Source organism: Rhipicephalus microplus, chromosome 3 (assembly GCF_043290135.1).
Source record: "Rhipicephalus microplus isolate Deutch F79 chromosome 3, USDA_Rmic, whole genome shotgun sequence".
NCBI classification, from domain to species: domain Eukaryota; kingdom Metazoa; phylum Arthropoda; class Arachnida; order Ixodida; family Ixodidae; genus Rhipicephalus; species Rhipicephalus microplus.
Genome location: NC_134702.1, coordinates 12,839,634 through 12,854,689, shown reverse-complemented (window position 1 = coordinate 12,854,689; position 15,056 = coordinate 12,839,634). Strand labels below are relative to the sequence as shown.

The 15,056-nt window shown below is 43.9% G+C and overlaps 1 protein-coding gene across 4 annotated transcripts in view; it reads right to left on the bottom strand.

The window, feature by feature from the left end:
* Positions 1-15,056, bottom strand: part of Hmgcr (HMG coenzyme A reductase) — an 81,947-nt gene that overhangs the window by 12,360 nt on the left and 54,531 nt on the right. For all 4 annotated transcript variants that reach the window (XM_037433246.2, XM_075888900.1, XM_037433252.2 and 1 more), the window contains exons 3-13: positions 14,762-14,873; positions 13,674-13,761; positions 11,076-11,160; positions 10,687-10,792; positions 10,416-10,522; positions 9,170-9,289; positions 6,893-7,008; positions 4,603-4,763; positions 3,424-3,629; positions 2,930-3,277; positions 1,856-1,941 (exon numbers count right to left, since the gene is read on the bottom strand). In XM_037433246.2, coding sequence (XP_037289143.2) covers positions 1,856-1,941; positions 2,930-3,277; positions 3,424-3,629; positions 4,603-4,763; positions 6,893-7,008; positions 9,170-9,289; positions 10,416-10,522; positions 10,687-10,792; positions 11,076-11,160; positions 13,674-13,761; positions 14,762-14,873 — 1,535 coding nt within the window. The remainder of the gene's footprint in view (positions 1-1,855; positions 1,942-2,929; positions 3,278-3,423; positions 3,630-4,602; positions 4,764-6,892; positions 7,009-9,169; positions 9,290-10,415; positions 10,523-10,686; positions 10,793-11,075; positions 11,161-13,673; positions 13,762-14,761; positions 14,874-15,056) is intronic.

Here is a 15,056-nt window from a genome sequence, read left to right as displayed (position 1 = left end):
CTGAGGTTGTGGGAGATGCCACGTATGATCGCACACTTCTTACCTTTTTGTCTTATCTCTCCTCAACATAGTTCCTGCCACGTAGCGTAGGATAGGAGAGTTATCACTACCCAGTCTGTACTAGACTGCACTTCTGGTTCAAAAAGCTATTTTCCAGCTTGTGCTTGCATGAAAACATTGACAAATTTTGGCAATATTAGATTCACGTCAATGCGTATTTGAATATTGTGGCATTCATTTGAATAACTGAAGCATTCAACTAAGTTATATACTACTACTGCTACACTACAGATGAGTATGAAAGAAATTTGCACATAATGTTGTAACTTAGAAAAAGCATGTTAATAGATCAATGGCACATAGGGCTGGACAAAAGGGAAAGCTAATTTTCTTCCTTCACATTGCAATTTTTTTTTTCATTCTGTGTTCTGAGGAGTTACTATATATTTAGTTACAGTTGTCATTGACTGAATAGCAATCTGACACTCCTTTTAATACTGGTTTCCTGCATGAAGATGGATACAGTAGGCCTGAATGAATGACAGATAAAGGCAGTGATACTAAATATTGAACTACGTATTGGCAAATACAGGGTACGATTTTACCTTTGCAGTGAGTTAACCCTTTCACTGCCAATCCAGACATAACTCAGGCGGCCACACATGCACAACCCCTGACAATCTCAGTTGTACTCATGTGGCGCTTCTAAAGCACTCTCTGACACATGTGAGACAACTTTTGCAGATGAAAATAATGCGACCATGCACCGTTATCTATTGACAGAACAGGTAAACATGTTTAAACTTTTTGTTTAGTTGTCTAAAGTGAAAGTTTTGACAATAAATTGAGTGCGTGTTTCCACATCTGCGTTGATTCGAGTGTCTTAGCCAGCATCTCAGCAGCACATCCATGGCAAGCCAGCATGTTACAGGCATGCTTTTAATGAGTACAGTTTCTTTATTTGATAAGATAATGCCAAAAAAAATGTTTACATAAATTTTGTGCAGAGCATCCTACTGCATCGTGAGCAAAAGATTTCTGCATAACATAAAAAAAGGAAAGAAAAAAAGTGGGCACAAAATGCTGAGCAGCGCCGAGAAAACCCGGCAGTGCAAAGGTTAATGCAGTAATAGACGCACCCGCTTACGGAAACAGAGGCTTTTTTCTTCAATATTGTTCTAGTCTTCAAAAAATAATTTTCTATCAAAACTTGTGACCCAATTTTGAATGGACACATGATATCATGCTGCAAGCAATGCTACATCACATAAAACTGCAGAAAACAGCCTCCTGTCCTACATCTGAATTCCTTGTCTAGTGAGAATTTAGGTGAGCGCCTTTCCTTCGGGTTTCACTAAAGCAAATATACCTGCTCAATATGCTCGCTTTCTATTCATCCAGTAACATGCAGAAGAAATAAAGATAGTGGGAGCACGCTGTGCATTAAGTTTTCATGCTTCCAAAACAATTTATTCATGAAATTCAGTGTCTCCTTCACGCAGCTGTAACAGATCAGAGGGGTAACAAGCCTTGCAATTGCCACGATTCATTTTTCTCATAGCACAAAGCACTGGATGTTAGCTAGAGTTGAAACACCTTGTGGTGTTGCTTTGCATTACCCAGACTTCAGCAGTCAAAGTACAGTAGGAATAGTGCAAGTACCAGATAGGAAAATAGAAGCTCACAAGCTAAAACACGATCCAGTGCACAGCAGTTGCCTGAAGGTGCACTCATCTTTATTAAAGATGCTTCTTTGTGTGGAATGCGGTTATAAAAGAGACAGTCAAAAGGAAGTTCCAGAGCGGCATCCATGCAAGCCAGCATGCAAGGCATATGCATCGAGAAGAGCACTAACGCTGCCTGTTGCGCGGTAGGCAATTTGACGACAGGTCCACGGGTCATGCCATCCTGGACAACACTGCTGAAGGCACCGCCTGACATCTGCAAGCAGAGTGTTCACCATGCATCTGAGTGCGACACACTTGTTAACACACAGTCAAGCTGCGAATACACTCAACACAAGCAGACATACAAATGAACACTCTACCCAAAAAGTCCCAAATTTATCCATTCTTGTAAAAACAAGTTTTCTTTTTTGGTACTATTAAAAATAGTGAATAATGCAGAAAATAAAAAGAAAGATCACCAACGTTAATGATACTGCATAACGTGGCATTTTGACCATAGCTTTTTGGAATCTCTGATATTGCTTGACATAATGCAGTTGCTTTGCACCAGTATAAGGCAGTGCTTGGTGACTAGAAGAGCAAGAGAAGTACATATGCACCAAGTTTACTTGAAAGAGAAGTTTCACCTGCCAGGCTTATCCCACAGGTTTGACACCACCCTTATTATGACTAATTTAATAAAAGCTAGCTATACTATTGCTCACTTTAGTTAGTAACACACACAGTAGTTCTGATAAGCTGGAAGCTTGCACCAATTCCATCACACCAGTGGCAGCATTATGCTTGTAGGAAGAGCCTAGCAGAGTTTAAGTGTAGTTTGAGTGAAATGAGTCTTGTGCTACTTTTGCTAATCTTGTCGCTTCATGCTGTTAGAGAGTGCTGGCTGGCCAGTTGACACTTGCACGGTACTGTTAGAGAATTGGTAAAATGTGCACATAAAAGTGGTTCTAAAAAAATATTATTATTATTATTGGTGATTTTATAGTTATGCAGGCTGGCAATTGCCCCAGGAAGGGATAGAAGCTCGCCTACTTTTCGGGACACATTTTCATGATCAGAAAAAGGAGAGGGAATTATTTTAATGGGAAGCTGGAGAGGTTTGTCTGGCTTTTCACCTGACAGGTTACTCCAGTTGCCGGGTGATGACAGTGATATACACAATGATCACTGTCTGATATATACAATGATCACTGTCATCACCCGGCAACTGCAGGGCGAGGGGAAGACCAACACAAGCTTACAGACAGCGCACGACAGCCCCGGTTGGTGCTGGCCACCAGGCACCCCTCGGTAGTGGCCATGGGCACGTGAAACTGCCGGCCGTCCAGCAGAAGTGGTCCGGCTATGCCCACGGGCACAGGCAAGAAGCCGACCACATTCTCGCAGCAGGCCCCTTGCACGGCTGTGTAGTCGTAACCGTGGAAAGGCAGGCCCTCCAAGGAATTCGCCCCCTGCCGCTCTAGCAGCCGCCGCCGGAGGGACACACCCCGCAGTGCACTGCCCACCGCTTGCTCGAGACGGTAGGCCGCCAGCTTATGGGCCTCGCACAGCCGGAGAACTTCCTCATCTGTCAAGCCCCGAGCACCATCCTGTTAAAGCAGTGACAGAAATGAGCCACCTAGTTAATTGTAAGGAACATGGACATATTTAGGTATCAATCTAACTATAGGCAGTTACAACTTTATGTCTGTGGCATTTCTACCTCAAAGGCAGATGCGCATGACAGCGTCCGTACCTGTCCCTGCAGAACAGCAACGCACTCTTCCAGACTGCGGGGTTCAGGCTCTGGCTCCTCCTCGGGGTTCTCCTCCGTCTGGCAACCCCTGTCCACCATTTCCCAGCAGTCATCAGCACCCAGCACAAAGTCAACACGAGGGTCTGTGGGGCAAGCTGGCTGCGTGGAAGGCGTGCTAGGGCGACTCCCTGTGGACCCTTCTGCACCTGCGAGGCAGTTGGCCTCCTACGTAAGGACTTCAGTGCACTACCATCTTTTGTTCACATGGTGAGAAACTATACTCAGGTTACTTGTGTTACACAAAGTATACCGAGATGAAGCTGTTCACTCCAAGAAAGCCATGTAGCTGTATATTCATACAGTGACAAGCAGTAGGGGCATAAGGGGGTGCAAAACATAGCCTCATACATCTATTAGAATTTTGGTGTACCAGAAACGATTGGCCTTAAATGCCGATTGAACCCCCCCTCCAGTATTTATAAAACTGTAAGCATTATATGCAATATAGCAAGGTTTGCTGTCCATATTGGGTTATTAGAAAAGCTTACAATTGTTATCTCAAGGCAGCAAGTTGTGTGAAAATACATTTGTATACTGTCCGGCTACACTTCCGCACATGCTGTGGGATTGCCCGGCCCAGTACAGACACACTAACGCCACGACCCTTTCGTTGAAGCTCCACGAGGCTCTGCAGAGCCCCGCTCTTTACGACCAAACCTGGGCGACCCAGCACACCCGTGAGGCAGCGTCGAGGCAAGCCCTTGACATCCCCTCATGGGAGGCTTAGGCCCGGCCACCTAAAACTGCTGGTTTCTTATAATAAAGTTTATTCCTCCTCGTCCTCCTGTCCGTGCCAATCCAAACAATGCAGCGAATTTCATATGCTTTTTTTGAAGGCTAGAAATATTCTGGCCTTCAAAATGGGGGCTGAAAGATGCTATTTCATGTAGTACATAACCAACCATACAAAAACCAGGTGCAGGGACCCAAGGAAAAAATTTTTCATGCTTTAAATTGCAGCAAGCATAAAAGATGAAGTACAAAAGCATGTTCACAGGGGAAAGTTCATTAACAGGCACTGCAGCATCCTTTTCTTGCCTCTGCCCTTCTTGTGCACATGTAGCTATTATGAATAGCAGCTGCCAACATGCCCTTCTCTTGCTCAGTTGGATCGCTTACCATTTGCAGAGTCACCTAGGCAAGCCTTTTCTTCCCACGGATGGTTTTGTTGTGCAAGATGCAGCTCTAGCTCCTCTCTGTTCTCAAAGAAGATGTATTTGACAGCCAGCGCTGATGCCAGCACGAGCAACACCAGCTGCTCAGGGCTCACCGCCAACCATCTGCACAGAGAATGCAAAGCCACAGGCCTTCCTCAATGTGGCTTTATCTTGAACGAGCTGGTCGTCAACATAACCGCCTAACATGCCAAAGTAGACATAAGCATGTACAATAGAAAGTAAATGTGAATATGAGCCACAGAGAACAAAAAATAAGCAAGATGTTTCAAGAAATGTGTTCAAAAACTATTTTTATATTCCATTTGTCTATTTTGACAAGATGAGCTCTTATAAGCACATTGGTCTTGTGAGACTTAAGACACCTTCCTCTGCTATGCTGTGCCGGTAAACTTTGCTGTTGTACTTTCCTACCAGAACTGGCTATGGTTTGGTAGTTGGGTGCTATGCACAACTGAGGAAAGAACACATCAGTTCCCGCGTGTAACTTTCTTATTGTTACTGAGCACAAGGTGTAATTACATGTACAAAGTGCATATCTCGTTTTTTAAGATGTCTTTGGTTCAGCTGCGAATTACACTTCGATATCAAGCACAAGCACTTGATTTATATCTCAGACAGCCTTGTCTCACCATACTGCACAGAATTGAAAAAAGCCGTAACAATTGCAACATGCTCTTCACCACTTGGAAATAAATAATGCTGACAGTGCACACTATTATGTGCACAAGTAGCACGCTATTTTTTAATTTTGCATGAAGTTGTTTACATATAACCTAGCTCTAGATTAATGCTTCGCTATACAGTAGGCTCACGATAATTCAAACTTTTGGTTGATTCAAGCCAAATTTAATTTTTTTGTTTTACCCTCTATTCTTTCAAGGTGTTTTAAAGCCTCTTAATTCAAACTCCATCATTCAGTTAATTCATACATTTTGCAGTTCCATACCAAAAACATCTGCTGCTTTTCTACTACTGTTTAAAATTTTGCAAGTTTATATAACCCTAACAGTCTAAAAATGAAATATAAGCACCTCGGGCCTTCGAGAAAAAAGGCTTTGCCAATAAATAAATGTTTGAAACAAAGCACACGCATGGTAAACCGTGATGCTTCTCAACTGGTATAGAGAGCCTTGCGCTAAAGGCACCTATAGCATAGAAGCAGTTGGCAATTCACGATTTCTTTAAAAGGTCTGATCAGCAGTAAATGGTTACTAACTTGTGTCCCTTACATCTCTGCTTTCTCTTCATGGAGTGCAGTTAAGGTACAAAAACACTTTAAAAATTTTTAAATGTGATAAAATCAATGCCTAATCACGATGTGAGATGTCACCTCACCCAGAGTCATCTATCCGAGAACTTCTGATAATATAAACAGAAGTCAGGGGTCCCTTCGAGCTTGAATTAATGAAAGTCGACTGTAGTGCTTAACAGGCATGATTTAAAGCTACTGAAAGGGAGTGTGAAGTTTAATATTTCAATTTATTAAGCTCTGGGGTGTTTTGCAATAAAACTACAATGTGATCATGAGGCAAACCATAGTGGCAATTCCTGACTAACTGCGATTAGCTCTAGTTCTGCCATGTGGAGCTAAACCGAAGTTCACAAGCATTTTTGCATTTTGCTATAATTGAAATATAGCTGCCACCAGTCAATGATCAAACCCACAAATTTAGGCTTACCATTGTGGTACCATAGTCAATGAGGCACTGATGATTTGTCCAATGTAAATATGCAAGGCTAAAATATACATCAATGTTAATCCACCATTATGTACACTGCTGAAAGACTGAAATGCATCATCACAACTTTTAGCAGATTGGTATGCACAAGTGCATGAGATAAGTGCATCACATTGCCTAAACTCTGGCCACTAATAGTAATGTTAACCCTAATCTAATGGTTTGAATCAATATTAGAATATTACACTAATATGAAGACATTGAAAAGAAAACGAATGCCTTTCTTAGCCATGGGTGGTCATGTTTCAATGCATGCAGACAGTACAGTTGCACTCAAAGTTGCAATAAGATGGCTGTAGTTGAAGCAGCCACAAGTCCGAACAGCTACCTTCGCGCATGTTAAATTGGTTTATAGAATACCAGTAAGTGAAACTGTGAATACCAGTAAGTAAATGATGGTGTAACTTTGAGGACAGACAACATGTTGCAACTCATAGCGGGTATGACTGTACTTAATTATTGAAATAAAAATGTCATAAAACAGAGGCATACCTTTGAAAGTAAGGTCCCCAGGCAAGCTTGTCAGCTGCAATGGGGTCTGGGCCCTGTGTTCCGGGGCTGCCTGCCATCCACCGACTGTGTGTGTGCACAAGCATCAGCCCCGCTGACTGCACAGACACAAGGTGGAAGTCATAAGAAAAACTAAATATATACTATATATCTGGAACTGAGATATGCACAAGACCAACTAAGCATAAAGCTCAAGAAAATACAGCTCCTGCACAAAAAATTAGGTCTTGCAGTAATACAACATAGAAGCCCTGCCCTGGTGGTCTAGTGGTTAAGGTACTCGGCTGCTGACTCGCAGGTCGCGGGATCTAATCCCGCCTGCGGCAGCCACTTTTCGGTGGAGGCGAAAATGCCATAGGCCTGTGTGCTCAAATTTGGGTGCATGTTAATGAACCCCAGGTGGCTGAAATTTCTGGAGCCCTCCACTATGGCGTCTCTCATAATCATATGGTGGTTTTGAGACGTTGAACCCCACATATCAATCAATACAACATAGAAAGAAAGTAAGGTCATTAAAATGCAGTGATATTTTGTTTATCTTAATTCCTAACTGGTCAGTCAGCAGTGAAGAAATCGCCATCAATGCGGGATGTCCGATTTCCATGGACATGTGCAAGATTAATCGTTTAGAATGGCAAAGTTTCATTGCCGTCCACCCCCCCTCCCCATTGGTGGATTCTGAAAGTAGGCTTCACAATGAAGGCAAAAATAAAATTGAAGCAACGACATGTTTTTCAAAATGGCCTGCCTTTGCTCCCACAGGAGTAAAGGTGCGAAGTGAGCAGTTTTTTAATGCAATATCAGAGGTCCTCAGCCACTGCTGCTATAAAAAATGTTTCACCGCAAGAGCACAGCATTGAATGCGACAGCAACAAATTGAAATATTATACAAAGAAAGGCTGGAAGCTAACTCTTTTGGATTCGATATCTTGTAACTCTACAACATGCTAGTGTAAGAGGATGCGGCTGCACCAAGTAGAGATGCTCTTTTCGCACAGTCTCTTCGTGCTGAAAGCGCAGCACGTGTAAAGCTATACAAGTCAACTGCTGATGCCTGTCAAGATTGCACGTACGCCAGCAATCACGACCGCGCCCTAAGATTCAAAGTCCACAGTTGCTGCTTAAGAGAGACAACCACCTCCCTCCCTGAACTTTTTAATGCTTGTTTCAAGACTGGTGGGGTGTTTCCTCCCTGCTTGAGCATTCAATGGTAGGTCTAACACACAAGGGTATGTTATCACATGCGCCCTCTGAGCGAGTGACAATAATGGGCCAGCTTGATTGTTCTCTGCGTCAGCTGTGTTTGCCGCCCCCACTGGCGCGCATTTATCCACAGGTAAGAAATGTGGTACAAGGGGTATGTTAATCAATTTGGACTTCATGAGGAACATGAAAGAGACGGCGATGCTGATGGCGAGAACCTGTTGAGAGTGACCACATAATTGCTATCCCAATAAAACGTGTCAAATACCAGGACAGGTCCAACTGAATGAAGGTGCGGGCCAGACTTGGCACCCCTCTTTGATTATTAGCCGTGCCCCAATTTATTGTCCCCCGCATGCCTGTTTCCCTTTATAACTCTAAACACAGATGTGCCTAGTTTACTTATTGAAGAAGGCTAAATAATGAACAGTACTATTCAAAACCAGTTCAGGTTCAACCAACAGTTGTCACAATAAATATGGTGCATCTGACCAGCACAGTGGAGCTGTGGCAATAAAGTATGAGTGCGTGTGACGTCAACAATGAAGCAGACTGGTTTATTATGAGGTTGTACCAAATGAGCCCATTTTCACAAAGAAGGATTTTATAGCCATAACCACATCCAATATTTGGGTGAAATGAACATACAGCAGATTCTCAGTAAAGAAAAATCTGTTAAATGGAGCTGCTGCTTTAACGGAACAACTGCCTCTAATATCATTGATTTTGTCCCTGCCTACTGTACCTCTATTCATCTCTCAATTCCTCTTAAATGGAACATTGTTTCCCAGTCCCTTCAGGTTCCGTTTAATGAGAATCTACTGTATATGAATATATCATCCACATCCTACCGTACATCTCAATATGTAGTGCTTATCAAAAGTATGTCTTTTTTTGGTTGGGCAGAAGCTGCAATGCCACTGTGATGTCTCGTGTGATGTTGAGAATAAAGTAAGACTGGGACAGTTTAAATTTTTGAAACCCTCGGATGTGTCGGCATCAAACATATGTTTTATGCACACATCTTCTATTTTACATGAAAGCAACAATGCTTACCATGATCATTTTTACCCTTTGAAGTACTGGATTTGGTTTTTGTTCTTCTTCCTGTTGCAAGACTCTTGCTAATGTACTCAGCTGCCACACAGGACGGCCCTCTTCCCTGTCTCGTGACAGCTGAAAATGGTGGGGATATAGAAAAATATGCTAAGAACCTAGACACATTTCCACGTAATAATTCTAGGCCATTAACTTGTTGTTTTAGAAGAAAGCATTGCATTAAACATAAAAATTACCACATTGCAAACGACTCTTGCAGTGCATATGCACAATATGTACTACAGTTAAACCCCTTATAAGAGGCATGCTCCGGGCAGCAATTTTCGTCTTTAATATGAGATGTCTCTTATAAGCAGAGGACCTCGTACGCATTTTCCTATAATTCTGTATTTTACCGAAGGCACAAAAGCGTTTATTTACCTATTTGTGTTTTATATCAGTGTCTTCTATAAAGGGGTTCGAATCTATTAAGGTTAACAACATGTTCTAATGTAAGCAGTCAAATGAACATGCAACAAAATTTTGAACAGCGTGACTAGTACCCAAGCAGTGTCACATTCTACTCCATCTGGTTCAATGAGTCACATATTAAAACACTGCTGAAGGATACACTGCGACTGATTCGTTTAGGTGATTTAATGTCCCAAAGTGACTCTGAGGGACGCTGTAGCAAACAACTCCAAATAATTTAGATCAGATTGGATCCTTCATCTCTTCCAAGCGCAGTGATCACCCCAGGTAACAACCTTTTCTTAATTTTTTTTGCTCTTAAGAAATGCGAGTCCCGCGTGTTGGATTTTAAATGGCACATATTTTTAAAACTGCCGGCCATCTGACATCTAGAGATGACGCTACTCTGTTTAAGCTTTAGTGTGACATGCTACATTTGCTTTCTTCTGGATAGCGTCGTACTCAAGGTGGGCTAGACGGTAGAGCCGTGGTATTTTTTGTAGATATATAAGTTGTGCTGTTCCTAGTATTTTGATAATCCAGGAAAGGATGTTGAATGACTAGTTAACTCTAAAAACCATGGGAATGAAAATCTAATTTCACAGAAAGTGGTCAGTAGACCCTTACAGCATGGTGGTCATGACCACCTCATATCTTTTGAACTAAAATTGCCATTGTTCTTGTTTCTCACGAGAAAATTGTTTTCTGCAAAAGATTTCACCATTTTTCAGTAAAACTGTTTTCCACCAAAAATAGAGTTCTGTGCATGAAAGAGTCAAGTATTTTTCCTTACCTCAAGAACCAAGGACAAACAAGCTGGGAAGAAGGTCATGAAGACAACATAGTTGACCAATGCAGACATGCAAGCAAAGCAGCAAAGTTCCTCTAGCCTTTTGACACCTGCAAAAGATGAAAATCCTTTAGCCCTGTTTGTTGAGCAGTGCAAGGCATCAACCCTGTACACATGCCACAATTTTCCTGCTGCTCGTCACACGCCCTTGGTGGGTCTGAATTCACACAAAAACACTGAAGAAATAGTTTACGGAGTGCAGGCAGCCACTCACCTGAAAGGGTGCCTACACCGATAACCAATGTTTCGACGATGGTGTCTAGGGTGATTGTGGGACCCAGCACAGCCATGCCACGGGCTATGTTCTCCCGTACTTCCTCCTGCACAGATTATGTGGCATGGAGTGTTTTGCTGCACTCGGTTTATTTTAGGTGTACAATTTACTGCAATGACACAGTGCCAAAATGGCTGGCAGACATGTAGGCCAATAGCAGGCTCAGGAGGAGTCATACAGGGCAGTAGTGCATCTTGCATGCACTTCAGATGCTATACTAAAGTGATACGAGGTCATCCCAGGAACTAATGCATACCTGGGTAATATATAATGTAAACTTCTGACCACCTTTCAGATTAGTAGGATATCTTCACTGAGAATGCCCATACCTGAGAGCTGGAGCTGAGGGCAAACTGGGCCAGAAGACCAGCCTTGGATAAATCGATGAGAAGCAGAAAGAATGGCAGTGCCTCCCTGTAAAAGGTACATATATATATAATGCACAAAGAACATCCTGTTAAATAGTCTCCCCAGCATAGGCACTTATATACGTCACAAAGCAATTAGATACCTTCAAACACCAGTTTCCTACAAATACATTCTCACTGTAGTGATAAAACAAGGGCATGATATGAGGGTTCAAACCACACCAAAATTTTTTTCCCATTTTGAATTTGTAGATATGAGTACACACTCAAAACAGTCACCCAATTATACATGAAGGAGGGACAAACCCTCCTACACCCTGGAATGATTTCTAGCTACTCCACTGCCTCACAGGAACAGTTGCAGAGAGGGCTAGACAAGTGCTGTGGTGGCGAGTCCTGAATCAACTTTGACCATAAAGAACAAAATATTCATCTTGAAGTTTTTGCACAGGCACAGGGGGACAAAGATGAGAAATGCAAACAGGCATTTTTACACCCACTTCTGTCTCTCATCTTTGCCCCCTTGTGCCTGTGCAAAAACTTCAAGGTAAACATGTTCCAACTAGGCCGAATTGCAGTTTCACCAAATATTACTGCAAGGACACTTTTGCGTTCCTTCATGTCCACATGCTGATGCGATAATATTTGTTTTCTCAGCTATGTCCTTATGTCAGCTATGTTATGAGCCACAACAGCTAGCAAATGCTATGAAATAATTTAATAGCTTTGTTCTTGCTTCTCTTGAAAGCAATTTTAAAGTAATTGCATGCAAAAGCCCCATGAGCTTTTTACGTATATGTGAAGGGACAAAGCTATGATCATACAATCATACACATGTATGTGACAGTGATCAAGAGGTGCCGCCCCATTCTTGACTGATCCCTTGACGTTTGCCTTTGCATCGTGTCACAGAGTGATGATTGTTCTATCCAAATGATTAAGTAATGAAGCAATTGACGAGTGCTGATTGGCGCAATGCAATCGAAGCGGCGACATTTCTCCGTGGTTCAACGTGGGGCCTTGCCAACATCTCTCCTCCCCTTCTCTCTCTCTCTCATTCTTTATCGCTCCAAATCACGGTTGCTCCCTCGCCCGTGCTCCCGCTTCCATATCGTGCGCGGTTAGGGCGGTCGCTATCCACCCGAGAACCAGGACAACATTTTCGACACTTCGCTGAGCCAAAGAATTACAATAAAAAGGTTGCGATGAAAAAAAAAAACGAGTAAACGACAGAAGAACGTTAGCTGAAGAAGAAGAGCAGGATCGCGAGGAAGGAAAGCGGCGCCCTTCGAGGAAACGCTGCCGCCAGCGCAGCGGAGTCGACGACGAGGCGCGCCCTCTGGGGGGTGGCGGCGGCTGGCGTGGCGCGCCTCTTTCTGCCTTCCTGGTCGCATTTGGATGTTGGCACAATGTGAAACTACACGCGCCAGACCCTCGCTGCGCGGAGTCAGGGGCGCCCTCGAGCGACACTGGAAAAGCGTCAGGAACAGCCAATGCCTCCTCCGTCTCGTGAAGCGAGCGGGCGTCTCGGACAGTTCCGCAAGACATGCGCACCCCTTTCGTGTTTCCGAGGAGGGCACAGAGACACAAAACGAAAACCGCGAAGAGGAGAACGCATCACAACCCGACCGTATTTGGGAAGCAGCATCATTCACGTCCCAGATGACGGCGGTATAGGAGGGCGGCCAATGAGCCTGCCGTACACCCCCAGCGCCTTCGACTTTGGCGGTGCCCTTACGGCTGTACAGCTGCAAGATAATCTGCAAAGCCTTAGCTGCGAATGCACTGTATCTTTGCGAGAACGCAAGTAGGGGTAGGCAGGTAGGTAAAACGCCTCTGCACCCGCAGGGGCACTTGCACCATGACAGCAGGGGCAGCGCCAGCGGGCGGCACTAGTCAAGAAAGTAAGCCAGCTGTCATATTTTTCAGGATATGATGGGATCATTACAGGTTGATATCGTTAGCACCGCTCGTCTGGCAAACGCACGGGTTCGAGTGCCTCAACTTTGATCAGATGCGCACGGAATCGGAGACCTTATCCCCCCTCCACCCTCATCGCCACCTATCGATGCTTTTGTGTCGATCATCACGTGAAAGGTCGATGTACACAAACTGCGTGATTTATTTGCGTTGAAAATAAAATTCGTCGAAAATAATTTACTCCGGTTGCAACCGGAATTCGACATGGCCAAGCGCTTTCGAAAACTGGCGTTTAACGCAGTCCTACGCACAATGAACGACGATAGGTATGGCGCGAGACCATAACGATGACAAAGAGACATGAACGACTATCTTGTCTCTTTGTCATCGTTCTGACCTCGCGCTATAACTATCGTCATGCCATACCGACTAGCCCAAACGGCCACACTTCTAAGCACAATGAACGTTCCGGGGACTCTTCGTCGTTATTTTGATTCATGTCTGTGAGCATTCATGTACTTCGCGAAAAGAAAAAAAAAACTACTACAAAACGCATGTGATGCCCATGCCGTCATCTTCCGCACTATGTCCATCATCAGCACAAAAGCCACTAAGGAGGAGGTAGACCAATGTACTCACTTGAGTTCAGACAGGTCGCCTTCTAGGAGATTCACTACGCTGCTGCTGAAGACGAAACTGGAGAAAATTGTGAAAATGGTTGCTATGCCTGAAAGCGAGAGAGCAAGAAGAAATGAATACGGACACTCTTCAACAAAACACAATGCTTATCATAGCGGCAATGAAAGAGGAAGCACTGGGAAGACAGCAATCACCAGGACTCTACCATGACTATGCGTTTTCGTGCAATGTGCGTTGTCCAGGCACGACACAAGCCTATGGAGAAGGCAACTGGAAAGGCGCGAATTCCTTGGGCCATTCGTACCGGATAAGGCGAGCTTCGCACCACTGATCGTAGATCAGCATGCTATATCGAGCTTACGCGCTAAGAGAGAGGTGTCGGCGGCACGTAGCTATCTCTTTGCAGAGAACCGCGGTGAAAGAAAAACAGACAAATGAACTACTGTCGCCCATTGTGACTCGGCGTCATAACGCTTTAACGATCTTTTAATTAACGACAGATAGCGCGTCTCGCGATCATCTTCCCTTTCCTCAAAAAGAACACGCTATAGACGAATGCTATGTTCTTATGAAACGAGCCCAAAAAGCTTCATGCGCAGCTACAGCGGGGGAACGGTTGTTTTCCTTTTTAACTAATAACAGCGCAGAAATTAGCTTGAAAACACCCCCTCCCCCCAATTCCCCCCTTCTATGCCTTGGCTAAAAAAAGAATTCTTTATTTCGAATCGAAAGACCTCGTAGTACTACTGTTATATTTTTACTACTACTACCAACAACAGCAGCAGAAGCAACAACAACAACAATAATAATAATCGCAACAACTACCATGTGGTATAGCTTCTGAAGATGCGAACGGCTCGGCTAAGTATTAAAAACTAAAGAATCAATCACGAAAACGAATCGATGCACCGCGCTTCTAGTACGAAAAGTGTGACAGCGTCCACAATTCCTAAATCTCCCTCTCAGAACAGTCGGTATACATACGAGGCGACGCGAGTGACGAGACATAAGCGATACGGAAAGTCACGAAAATAAACCGAGGGTCGAACACGCGGTTGTGGGAGGTGCACAGCAGGATCTCGCCTTACCTATGAGGTACTTTGAGCCCAGCTTGTAGAGCACCCGAAACTGGTGGTACACATACAACAGGGCCATGCAGCGCGTCACGGTCATCACGACGACGTCCATACCTTTGTCCTCCTGATGGGTGGGAAGAACCATATATATATGTCACGTCTCGTAAACTGTAGGCTCACGTTAAACGCACTTATTTACAGGGGCGGAGTGGCACAGTTTCGGTTTCATTTACGACCCGTTTATCGCCATAAGTATACAGTACAAAGAGTGAGCACAAGTTACGTCAGTAAATTTCGCCCTTGTACC